General features: G+C 48.3%; 1 protein-coding gene across 3 annotated transcripts in view; it reads left to right on the forward strand.

The window, feature by feature from the left end:
- LOC134202548 (uncharacterized) overlaps positions 1–11,067 on the forward strand; it is a 120,706-nt gene extending 109,639 nt beyond the window's left edge. For all 3 annotated transcript variants that reach the window (XM_062677555.1, XM_062677557.1, XM_062677556.1), the window contains exon 5: positions 10,165–11,067. In XM_062677555.1, coding sequence (XP_062533539.1) covers positions 10,165–10,741 — 577 coding nt within the window. In that variant the 3' untranslated portion in view covers positions 10,742–11,067. The remainder of the gene's footprint in view (positions 1–10,164) is intronic.
- Positions 11,068–12,808: the final 1,741 nt, after the last annotated feature.

Genomic DNA, 12,808 nt, shown 5'->3' on the forward strand with positions numbered 1-12,808 from the left:
CAAGCAACCAGAAGTTCGGATAAGAAGGGCTATTTTGGCTTAATCAGCTCTCATTTTAAGTAATTTTTTGTATGGTGGGAGCGTAAAAGTGAACTTTGAAGTTTCGTTAAGGATGCTTGGAACTTGATGTGAACCATAGTGAACCAATTAGTTCGGTTAAGAGTAAAACTAAGTTAAATCTAAACTTCTGGTTGCTTGGGGAGGCTTCCGGGCCTCTTGAAAAGAGGCTTCTGGGCCTCTTGAAAGGAGGCTTCCGGGCCTCTTAAAAGGAGGCTTCCGGGCCTCTCGAAAGGAGGCTTCCAGGCCTCTTGAAAGGAGGCTTCTGGCCTCTTGAAAGGAGGCTTCCTGGCCTCTTGAAAGGAGGCTTCTGGCCTCTTGGAAGGAGGCTTCCGGGCCTCTTGGAAGGAGGCTTCCGGGCCTCTTGAAAGGAGGCTTCCGGGCCTCTTGAAAGGAGGCTTCCGGGACTCTTGAAAGGATGCTTCCGGGCCTCTTGAAAGGAGGTTCTCGGGCCTTTTGAAAGGAGGTTTTCGGGCCTCTTGAAAGGAGGCTCCCTGGCCTATTGAAAGCAGACTTTCTGGCCTCTTGAAAGCAGGATTTCTGGCGTCTTGAAAGGAGGCTTCCTGGCCTCTTGAATGGAGGCTTCCTGACCTCTTGAATGGAGGCTTCCTGGTCCTGGCCTCTTGAAAGGAGGCTTTCGGGCCTCTTGAAAGAAGGGTTTCGGGCCTCTTGAAAGGAGGCTTCCGGGCCTCTTGAAAGGAGGCTTCCTGGCCTCTTGAAAGGAGGCTCTGGCCTCTTGAAAGGAGGCTTCCTGGCCTCTTGAAAGGAGGCTTCCTGCCTCTTGAAAGGAGGCTTCCTGGCCTCTTGAAAGGAGGCTTCCGGGCCTCTTGAAAGGAGGCTTCCTGGCCTCTTGAAAGGAGGCTTCCTGGCCTCTTGAAAGGAGGCTTTCGGCCTCTTGAAAGGAGGCCTGGGCCTCTTGAAAGGAGGCTTCCTGGCCTCTTGAAAGGAGGCTTCCTGGCCTCTTGAAAGGAGGCTTCTGGCCTCTTGAAAGGAGGCTTCTGGCCTCTTGAAAGGAGGCTTCCTGGCCTCTTGAAAGGAGGCTTCCTGGCCTCTTGAAAGGAGGCTTCTGGCCTCTTGAAAGGAGGCTTCCTGGGCCTCTTGAAAGGAGGCTTCTGGCCTCTTGAAAGGAGGCTTCCGGGCCTCTTGAAAGGAGGCCTGGGCCTCTTGAAAGGAGGCTTCTGGCCTCTTGAAAGGATGCCCGGGTCACTTGAAAGGAGGCTTCCTGGCGTCTTGAAAGGAGGCTTCCTGGCGTCTTGAATGGAAGCTTCCTGGTCTCTTGAATGGAGGCTTCCTGGTCCTGGCCTCTTGAAAGGAGGCTTTCGGGCCTCTTGAAAGGAGGCTTCCTGGCCTTTTGAAAGGAGGCTTCCTGGCCTCTTGAAAGGAGGCTTCTGGCCTCTTGAAAGGAGGCTTCACCTCTTGAAAGGAGGCTTCCGGGCCTCTTGAAAGGAGGCTTCTGGGCCTCTTGAAAGGAGGCTTCCTGGCCTCTTGAAAGGAGGCCTGGCCTCTTGAATGGAGGCTTCCGGGCCTCTTGAATGGAGGCTCTGGCCTCTTGAAAGGAGGCTTCCTGGCCTCTTGAAAGGAGGCCTGGGCCTCTTGAAAGGAGGCTTCCGGCCTCTTGAAAGGAGGCTTCCTGGGCCTCTTGAAAGGAGGCTTCCGGGCCTCTTGAAAGGAGGCTTCCTGGCCTCTTGAAAGGAGGCTTCGGGCCTCTTGAAAGGAGGCTTCCGGGCCTCTTGAAAGGAGGCTTCTGGGCCTCTTGAAAGGAGGCTTCCGGGCCTCTTGAAAGGAGGCTTCTGAGCCTCTTGAAAGGAGGCTTCTGGGCCTCTTGAAAGGAGGCTTCCCTGGCCTCTTGAAAGGAGGCTTCTGGGCCTCTTGAAAGGAGGCTTCTGGCCTCTTGAAAGGAGGCTCTGGGCCTCTTGAAAGGAGGCTTCTGGCCTCTTGAAAGGAGGCTTCCGGCCTCTTGAAAGGAGGCTTCTGGGCCTCTTGAAAGGAGGCTCTGGCCTCTTGAAAGGAGGCTTCGGGCCTCTTGAAAGGAGGCTTCTGGCCGCTTGAAAGGAGGCTTCTGAACCTCTTGAAAGGAGGCTTCTGAGCCTCTTGAAAGGAGGCTTCCGAGCCTCTTGAAAGGAGGCTTCCGAGCCTCTTGAAAGGAGGCTTCCGAGCCTCTTGAAAGGAGGCTTCCGAGCCTCTTGAAAGGAGGCTTCCGAGCCTCTTGAAAGGAGGCTTCCGAGCCTCTTGAAAGGAGGCTTCCGGACCTCATGAAAGGACCCAAGCAACCAGAAGTTCGGATAAGAAGGGCTATTTTGGCTTAATCAGCTCTCATTTTAAGTAATTTTTTGTATGGTGGGAGCGTAAAAGTGAACTTTAAAGTTTCGTTAAGGATACTTGGAACTTGATGTGAACCATAGTGAACCAATTAGTTCGGTGAAGAGTAAAATTAAGTTAAATCTAAACTTCTGGTTGCTTGGGGAGGCTTCTGGCCTCTTGAAAGGAGGCTTCTGGGCCTCTTGAAAGGAGGCTTCTGGCCTCTTAAAAGGAGGCTTCTGGCCTCTTGAAAGGAGGCTTCTGGCCTCTTGAAAGGAGGCTTCCTGGCCTCTTGAAAGGAGGCTTCAGGCCTCTTGAAAGGAGGCTTCCGGGCCTCTTGAAAGGAGGCTTCTGGCCTCTTGAAAGGAGGCTTCCGGGCCTCTTGAAAGGAGGCTTCTGGCCTCTTGAAAGGAGGCTTCTGGCCTCTTGAATGGAGGCTTCAGGGCCTCTTGAATGGAGGCTTCCGGGCCTCTTGAAAGGAGGCTTCCGGCTTCCGGGCCTCTTGAAAGGAGGCTTCTGGCCTCTTGAAAGGAGGCTTCCGGGCCTCTTGAAAGGAGGCTTCCTGGCCTCTTGAAAGGAGGCTTCTGGCCTGGGCCTCTTGAAAGGAGGCTTCCTGGCCTCTTGAAAGGAGGCTTCTGGCCTCTTGAAAGGAGGCTTCTGGGCCTCTTGAAAGGAGGCTTCTGGGCCTCTTGAAAGGAGGCTTCTGGCCTCTTGAAAGGAGGCTTCGGGCCTCTTGAAAGGAGGCTTCTGGCCCCTTGGAAAGAGGCTTCCTGGCCTCTTGAAACGAGGCTTCCGGGCCTCTTGAAAGGAGGCTTCTGGCCTCTTGAAAGGAGGCTTCTGGCCTCTTGAAAGGAGGCTTCTGGCCTCTTGAAAGGAGGCTTCTGGCCTCTTGAAAGGAGGCTTCCTGGCCTCTTGAAAGGAGGCTTCTGGCCTCTTGAAAGGAGGCTTCCTGGCCTCTTGAAAGGAGGCTCTGGCCTCTTGAAAGGAGGCTTCTGGCCTCTTGAAAGGAGGCTTCTGGCCTCTTGAAAGGAGGCTTCTGGCCTCTTGAAAGGAGGCTTCTGGCCTCTTGAAAGGAGGCTTCCTGGCCTCTTGAAAGGAGGCTTCCTGGCCTCTTGAAAGGAGGCCTGGGCCTCTTGAAAGGAGGCTTCCTGGCCTCTTGAAAGGAGGCTTCCTGGCCTCTTGAAAGGAGGCTTCTGGGCCTCTTGAAAGGAGGCTTCCTGGCCTCTTGAGAGGAGGCTTCGGGCCTCTTGAAAGGAGGCTTCCTGGCCTCTTGAAAGGAGGCTTCCGGGCCTCTTGAAAGGAGGCCTGGGCCTCTTGAAAGGAGGCTCTGGCCTCTTGAAAGGAGGCTTCCTGGCCTCTTGAAAGGAGGCTTCCTGGCCTCTTGAAAGGAGGCTTCTGGCCTCTTGAAAGGAGGCCTGGCCTCTTGAAAGGAGGCTCTGGCCTCTTGAAAGGAGGCTTCCTGGCCTCTTGAAAGGAGGCTTCCTGGCCTCTTGAAAGGAGGCTTCCTGGCCTCTTGAAAGGAGGCTTTCCGGGCCTCTTGAAAGGAGGCTTCTGGCCTCTTGAAAGGAGGCTTCCTGGCCTCTTGAAAGGAGGCTTCCGGGCCTCTTGAAAGGAGGCTTCCGGGCCTCTTGAAAGGAGGCTTCTGGCCTCTTGAAAGGAGGCTCTGGGCCTCTTGAAAGGAGGCTTCGGCCTCTTGAAAGGAGGCTTCTGGCCTCTTGAAAGGAGGCTTCCAGGGCCTCTTGAAAGGAGGCTTCCGGGCCTCTTGAAAGGAGGCTTCTGGCCTCTTGAAAGGAGGCTTCCTGGCCTCTTGAAAGGAGGCTTCCTGGCCTCTTGAAAGGAGGCTTCTGGCCTCTTGAAAGGAGGCTTCTGGCCTCTTGAAAGGAGGCTTCTGGCCTCTTGAAAGGAGGCCTGGCCTCTTGAAAGGAGGCTTTCTGGCCTCTTGAAAGGAGGCTTCCTGGCCTCTTGAAAGGAGGCTTCCGGGCCTCTTGAAAGGAGGCTTCTGGCCTCTTGAAAGGAGGCTTCCTGGCCTCTTGAAAGGAGGCTTCCTGGCCTCTTGAAAGGAGGCTTGGGCCTCTTGAAAGGAGGCTTCCTGGCCTCTTGAAAGGAGGCTCTGGGCCTCTTGAAAGGAGGCTTCCTGGCCTCTTGAAAGGAGGCTTCTTGGCCTTTTGAATGGAGGCTTCCTGGCCTCTTGAAGGAAGGCTTCCTGGTCTCTTAAAATGAGGCTTTCTGGCCTCTTGAGAGGAGCCTTCCTGGCCTCTTGAAAGGAGGCTTTCTGGCCTCTTGAAAGGAGCCTTCCTGGCCTCTTGAAAGGAGGCTTCCGGGCTTCTTGAAAGAAGGCTCTAGGGCCTCTTGAAAGAAGGGTTCCGAACCTCTTAAAAGGAGACTTCTTGGTCTTTTGAAAGAAGGCTTCCTGGCCTCTTGAAGGGAGGCTTCCTGGTCTCTTGAAAAGAGGCTTTCTGGCCTCTTAAAAGGAGGCTTTCTGAGCTCTTGTAAGGAGCCTTCCTGGTCTCTTGAAAGGAGGCTTCCGGGCTTCTTGAAAGGAGGCTTCCGAGCCTTTTGAAAGGATGCTTCCGAGCCTCTTGAAAGGAGGCTTCTGAGCTCTTGAAAGGAGGCTTCCTGAGCCTCTTGAAAGGAGGCTCTGAGCCTCTTGAAAGGAGGCTTCTGAGCCTCTTGAAAGGAGGCTCTGAGCCTCTTGAAAGGAGGCTTCTGAGCTCTTGAAAGGAGGCTTCTGAGCTCTTGAAAGGAGGCTTCTGAGCCTCTTGAAAGGAGGCTTCTGGAGCTCTCTTGAAAGGAGGCTTCCTGAGCCTCTTGAAAGGAGGCTTCTGAGCCTCTTGAAAGGAGGCTTCTGAGCCTCTTGAAAGGAGGCTTCTGAGCCTCTTGAAAGGAGGCTTCTGAGCCTCTTGAAAGGAGGCTCTGAGCCTCTTGAAATGAGGCTTTCCAGCCTCTTGAAAGGAGGCTTCCGAGCCTCTTGAAAGGAGGCTTCCGAGCCTCTTGAAAGGAGGCTTCCGAGCCTCTTGAAAGGACCCAAGCAACCAGAAGTTCGGATAAGAAGGGCTATTTTGGCTTAATCAGCTCTCATTTTAAGTAATTTTTTGTATGGTGGGAGCGTAAAAGTGAACTTTAAAGTTTCGTTAAGGATACTTGGAACTTGATGTGAACCATAGTGAACCAATTAGTTCGGTGAAGAGTAAAATTAAGTTAAATCTAAACTTCTGGTTGCTTGGGGAGGCTTCCGGGCTTCCGGTCCTCTTGAAAAGAGGCTTCCGGGCCTCTTGAAAGGAGGCTTCCGGGCCTCTTGAAAGGAGGCTTCCGGGCCTCTTGAAATAAAGCTTCCGGACCTCTTGAAAGGAGGCTTCCGGGCCTCTTGAAAGGAAGCTTCCGGGCATCTTGAAAGATGGTTTCCGGGCCTCTTGAGAGGAGGCTTCTAGGCCTCTTGAAAGGAGGCTTCCTGACCTCTTGAAAGGAGGCTTCCGGGCCTCTTGAAAGAAGGTTTTCGGGCCTCTTGAAAGGAGGCTTCCAGGCCTCTTAAAAGGAGGCTTCTGGGCCTCTTGAAAGGAGGCTTCCGGGCCTCTTGAAATGAAGCTTCCGGGCCTCTTGAAAGGAGGCTCTGGCCTCTTGAAAGGAGGCTTCTGGCCTCTTGAAAGGAGGCTTCTGGCCTCTTGAAAGGAGGCTTCTGGGCCTCTTGAAAGGAGGCTTCCTGGCCTCTTGAAAGGAGGCTTCCTGGCCTCTTGAAAGGAGGCTTCTGGCCTCTTGAAAGGAGGCTTCCGGGCCTCTTGAAAGGAGGCCTGGCCTCTTGAAAGGAGGCTTCCTGGCCTCTTGAAAGGAGGCTTCCGGGCCTCTTGAAAGTAGGCTTCCTGGCCTTTTGAAAGGAGGCTTCCTGGCCTTTTGAAAGGAGGCTTCCTGGCCTCTTGAAAGGAGGCTTCCTGGCCTCTTGAAAGGAAGCTTTCATGCCTCTTGAAAGGAGTCCTTCGAGCCTCTTGAAAGAAGGATTCTGGCCTCTTGAAAGGAGGCTTCCTGGCCTCTTGAAAGGAGGCCTGGCCTCTTGAAAGGAGGCTTCCTGGGCCTCTTGAAAGGAGGCTTCCGGCCTCTTGAAAGGAGGCTTCTGGGCCTCTTGAAAGGAGGCTTCTGGGCCTCTTGAATGGAGGCTTCTGGCCTCTTGAAAGGAGGCTTCCTGGCCTCTTGAAAGGAGGCTTCCTGGCCTCTTGAAAGGAGGCTTCTGGCCTCTTGAAAGGAGGCCTGGGCCTCTTGAAAGGAGGCTTCCTGGCCTCTTGAAAGGAGGCCTGGCCTCTTGAAAGGAGGCTTCTGGCCTCTTGAAAGGAGGCCTGAGCCTCTTGAAAGGAGGCTTCCTGCCTCTTGAAAGGAGGCTTCCGGGCCTCTTGAAAGGAGGCTCTGGCCTCTTGAAAGGAGGCTTCCGGGCCTCTTGAAAGGAGGCTTCTGGCCTCTTGAAAGGAGGCTTCAGGCCTCTTGAAAGGAGGCTTCGGGCCTCTTGAAAGGAGGCTTCCTGGGCCTCTTGAAAGGAGGCTTCCGGGCCTCTTGAAAGGAGGCTCTGGGCCTCTTGAAAGGAGGCTTCGGGCCTCTTGAAAGGAGGCTTCCGGGCCTCTTGAAAGGAGGCTTCTGGCCTCTTGAAAGGAGGCTTCTGGGCCTCTTGAAAGGAGGCTTCTGGCCTCTTGAAAGGAGGCTTCCGGGCCTCTTGAAAGGAGGCTCTGGCCTCTTGAAAGGAGGCTTCTGGCCTCTTGAAAGGAGGCTCTGGGCCTCTTGAAAGGAGGCTTCCTGGCCTCTTGAAAGGAGGCTTCCGGCCTCTTGAAAGGAGGCTTCCGGGCCTCTTGAAAGGAGGCTTCTGGCCTCTTGAAAGGAGGCTTCCGGGCCTCTTGAAAGGAGGCTCTGGGCCTCTTGAAAGGAGGCTTCCGGGCCTCTTGAAAGGAGGCCTGAGCCTCTTGAAAGGAGGCTTCCGGGCCTCTTGAAAGGAGGCTTCCTGGCCTCTTGAAAGGAGGCTTCCAGGCCTCTTGAAAGGAGGCTTCCTGGCCTCTTGAAAGGAGGCTCTGGGCCTCTTGAAAGGAGGCTTCCTGGCCTCTTGAAAGGAGGCTTCCGGGCCTCTTGAAAGGAGGCTTCCTGGCCTCTTGAAAGGAGGCCTGGCCTCTTGAAAGGAGGCTTCCGGGCCTCTTGAAAGGAGGCTTCGGGCCTCTTGAAAGGAGGCTTCCTGGCCTCTTGAAAGGAGGCTTCCGGCCTCTTGAAAGGAGGCTTCCGGCCTCTTGAAAGGAGGCTTCCGGGCCTCTTGAAAGGAGGCTTCCTGGCCTCTTGAAAGGAGGCTTCTGGCCTCTTGAAAGGAGGCTTCCTGGCCTCTTGAAAGGAGGCTTCCGGGCCTCTTGAAAGGAGGCTTCCTGGCCTCTTGAAAGGAGGCTTCTGGCCTCTTGAAAGGAGGCTTCCGGGCCTCTTGAAAGGAGGCTTCCGGGCCTCTTGAAAGGAGGCTTCCGGGCCTCTTGAAAGGAGGCTTCCCGGCCTCTTGAAATGATGTTTCCGGGCCTCTTTCAATCAAGTAGATAGCATAGAAGATTTTTTAAATTAATTCATTCATCGTTCTGTCCTTTTGATCTTTTTTCCCACAGCCTTTCATCTATTTTGTTGATTGTGGAGGGAAGGATTCAATAGTGTTTGGGTTACTGATCGCCATGCATATTATGTACAAGACAAAATCTTGAAATTTAAAAAAAATACATGCATCAAAACTGTATCAATAAGTTTTGATTAAAATCCGCCATTATGCATTTTTGTCCGAGGTACCCCTTGGGCCCGGCGAAGGTACCCCCCAGGGATACATGTACCCCAGGTTGAGAACCGCTGGTCTACAGGGTCTATACCAAAAAATAGGCTAGAACAAAACTACTTTAGTTCTCGATAAAACAGGGGGTAATGAAGTCTCTACGGGGATCAAGTCTCCCCACCTTCCCCTACGTTCCTAAAAAGACGGATCCCAAACATCCAATTTTTGGTCCAATTTCGTGCTGAAAAAGCTTAAAGTAAACAAAAGGCAGGCTCGGACGAAATATTCGAAACATCGAACGAACAAGCGCGTATTCTTTACGATCAATAAAAGGTACAAAAATCTTAACAAAAAGCTTTACTATGCTCATCAATCTGAAATCCAGCGGAAACTTAAATCGAACCCCAAGAACTTTTGGAGGCGTGTAAACAAACAGCGCAAAGTCGACGGGTCTTCCGACTACACTGACCAACAATAGCCAGGAGGCGTCATCAATAGAAGATATTGCAGAACTATTCCGTTCGCAGTTTCGTAGCGTCTTTCCCGATGAACAGCTGTCCGGTGCGTGCTTCATGCAGCTTTAAGCAGCTATAGCTATAGCTTTGGTGTCAGTTCAGCAGCTTGAATCAATCGGCTAATGTTTTAAATTATCAACGAAGCCTGTCCCTGATGGAATACCTTCCATAGAACTCCGGAATTGCATTTCATCTGTCTCGCTACCTCTAGCTAATATTTTCAAGCAATCATATAGTATTTTTCCTGATATCTGGAAAAAAATCATACATTTTCGCAGTCTTCAAGAAAGGGAACAGAACGATTGTTTCACAAATTACCGCGGAATTGCATCTTTAAGCGCAACATCGAATATGGGTCGATAGTATGGTCTCCATTTTATCAGAATGATTGTATGAGGATCGAATCTATGCAGAAAAAATTGTAAGGTATGCCTTGCGATTATTGCCGAGGAACAACCTAGATAATCTGCGCCCTACTAGGATTGGTGCCAGTTAATCAACCTGGATCTCCTTGGAGAGCGCAGGAACGTGTCTAAAGCAATGTTTATTACTGATCTTCTAGCTAGCCGAATAGACTGTGCGGGGTACTAAGCCAGATCAACACCAACATTCGACGAAGATTTTCAAGAAAATTATTTAGCTCTTTTTTAGTGGAATGTTTTCACTGTCATAAGACGAGCTTAGTACAATTCCATTCAATTCCACCACCTCGTATTACTTTTACATATACGTATTTCGACCTCAACTGTAAGGTCGTCTTCGGTGTCTCGTACTTGACTCGACTTCGACTCGACTTGAAGTCGAGTCAAGTACGAGACACCGAAGACGACCTTACAGTTGAGGTCGAAATATGTATATGTAAAAGTAATTCGAGGTGATGAAATAAAATGGAATTGTACTAAACTCATCGTATGACAGTGATTCGACAAAGAATACTATATACTATATATATAATAGCCCTGTTTGTCTGTCCGGTGACTAGCCAACCAGACGCAGCACGCGGGGAAATTCTCACAAAAAATAAAATATTTGACACTTCAATTCTTTTTTACTATCATATGCAGAAAACATAACCAGTGACAACCTTAGACAACCAGACACAACATTTGATGAAAAAAATCACAGACAACAGACGTTGAATCTTTTTTTAATTCATGGGTTAATGAATCGTTTACATTGAAAGAAAAAAAAACACTTGCCACGGGCGCTACTGCGTCCACAAATAAACTAGTGTTTAAGAATAGTCGAGTCAAGTACGAGACACTGAAGACGACCTTACTGTTGAGGTCGAAATACGTATCTGTCAAGATACAATTAAGTGGTGGAATTAAATGGGATTGTACAAACTCGTCTTATGACAAGATGTATTATTTTGTTGGTAGAAAAGATGAGAGGTTTTGCGCTCTATTGAAAAAGAGTTTAGAAAATGCAACTCAAGAGAGCTTTTCCCTGCTCCTAAATAAATAAATAAATAAATAAATCAATAAATAAAAGATACGAACGCAATAACCAATCTGAAATCAATTTCTTTTTCAGTTATAAATTTTGTCTCATCATGAAGGAAGACATATCTAAAGACGAATACCTAGGATCATGCCAGGTGGCTGTACTTCCGACTCCCTACGTAAATCGATCGAAGACAAAATCCATTAAAAAGGAACTCATCCCTGGTGCGGCCCCCACCACTAGGGAAAGTGATATCTCCGATATCAGCCGTATCGTGGACAACGAGCAACGCAACGACGAACAGGATGATGACAATATGGACGTTGGAGGTGGTGCCGGTGAATCCGACTCCTACTACGACGAGCTGCTGATGACGCGCATGGCAGACGATCCCGATCTGATGATCAACCGAATGCGGCTAGAGGAGGATGCCGCGGCAAGGTTGCCATCGGTTGGAGTTAGTCGGATAGTTCTTGAAGGGTTGGGAGCATTCATCATGGTGACCACCGTGATGGCATTCATATGGGGTTTCATACGGCTCAAAAGTGGACGGAGTAATATGCCATCGATGAGCACGTGTTACACGGTGGATGATCGAAGAGGTCCACTGCACGAGGTTGAGAGCAGAAATAGGTATTTTAAACTGCAAGCAACGACAAGTTTATGATAATGAGAGAATGAATGTAAATGATAAAAGACGTTTAGTTTAAAAAACGATTAATTGGTCTCAAGAGATTGAACTATTTATATTCAAAAAATTGTAAAAAAAACGTTTGTAAATACAACAATTCTTGGTTACGAGATGATATATTTATGCAGTAAAAGAAAGAAAAAGTTAGTTCAAAAAATTAAATAAGGATGTATGATCTGTGAAAGTATACCTACTAACTTTTACTACCATAGAGATATCGCATGATTTCAAAGAACATTTAACGTGCCATTACTGAAAAGGTTTCATTTTTTTTGTGAATAAATCATAAACCATGAATATCATTTCCGGCTCGCTTTTAATATTTGTATCACATGTTTCCCAGGATGATTACGGAATCCCAACGAAAGGTAGAAATGAAAAAACAAAACAAAATCTCTAACGGCAGAAATTCGAAAGGAATACCATATTGAGCACGATGAACACGATAGAAACTGCACCCTGTTCTAACCTTGCATACAAGATCCAGCGTACAAGGTTGCATACCGCTTGCCATACTACTGCTCACCATGAAATGAATTTCAGGATTTTCGCATGGTCATAGTTTCAAAATTCACGACGAACCTGATACGAGTTTGATTCAAATCATGAATTATTCAATTTATTGCACGGTAGTCAGCTATTAAATCCTTAAATTAATGATGATATTACAACTAGTTTAAGTGAATGTATCATTCCTAAAACAAAACAATTTATCTACTACAAAAAAGCTTTGCTCCAGTCGTAGACAGGACTAGTTAGGCATTCGTCACTGTTGAGATAGTCTTATTCCGTCCGGTGCCGTTTGGGTCAACCATACCGGAGATGGTAGCAGGCCCCACCGCACCGACAGCACTTCCTCCGTTGCTGCGATCGTCAATATGCGGCGCAGAGGGTGCAGACGACGAAGGTGGAACGACCATCTCCGGGACGAACGTTTCCACCTTGGGGTAGTGAGCCGGCAGTCTTATCACCTCGTCATATGATGGCGGCGGTTCCAAAGGTGCTGTAAAGATAGTAAAACGTTTTAATTAATTACCGAGGTTTGATTTGGCGGCGAAATGGACTGCCAGAAAAAAGTTTTAAAAAAATCGATAACAATTATATTTAACGCTTTGACCAATTTGATTACTATTTAGATTTTGGAAGCACTCTTATTTTTGGCCCTAAAGTTAACTTCTCAGGAGCGCTCCAACCAAGTACTTGATTCTTAAATAATAAATGAATGAAATGAATATCATCACTACTAATAAACTGTTATTAGTAGTGATGTACGAAATATTATGTTAGGGAACGTCCACAAATTACGTAACGCTTAGAGGGGGGAGGGGGGGCTGAGTGAAGTGTGACGATCCATACAAAATTTTCAGAAGCTTCATACAAAAAGTGTGACATAGGGGGGGGGGTTGAAAAAGTCCAATTTTTGCGTTACGTAATTAATGGATCTTCCCTTATTTGAAATTTGATTGTTTCTTTTTTTTTTTTTTTTACCTTTCGTTTATTTGGAAGGCTCATTTGCCGTGAAGCGTTACGGAGCCGAAATCAAGTTTAACAATACATTTCTTGATTCTTATACATAGTGTTAGTTTTGGGGATTTGATTGTTTCTATTGATTAATAGATTTTATAAATAATATTGTAGTTTAACCCTCCCCTCCCGCTCATAGTGTATGTAGAGCTTCATCAAATTTTGCACCTTCTAACATTCATCGAATTGTTTTTACAATAAAAAATAATATTTGGCACATATTTATGGTTCCATTAGAATGAAAATATAATCAATTTCGAGTACAAATAGTTAAACTACTGAAAACAATCAATTAACTAATTATTTATAATCAAAAACTTTGCTTTTCTTCGTTTTCCACTAATTTCAGCTATGCCAAATAGCTTTTCTATTAGCATTTTTTTTTTCAAAAATATTCCCTTCCTATTGAAATCTTTGGAAAAGCCGTGAGCATGAAAGGATTAATCAATTTGCGGAAAATTATTAAGACATGATCGTTTAAAAACCTCTTGAATTTGGTTTAATTTTAGTAACTATTTT

Source organism: Armigeres subalbatus, unplaced genomic scaffold, assembly GCF_024139115.2.
Source record: "Armigeres subalbatus isolate Guangzhou_Male unplaced genomic scaffold, GZ_Asu_2 Contig1259, whole genome shotgun sequence".
Taxonomy (NCBI): Eukaryota; Metazoa; Arthropoda; class Insecta; order Diptera; family Culicidae; genus Armigeres; species Armigeres subalbatus.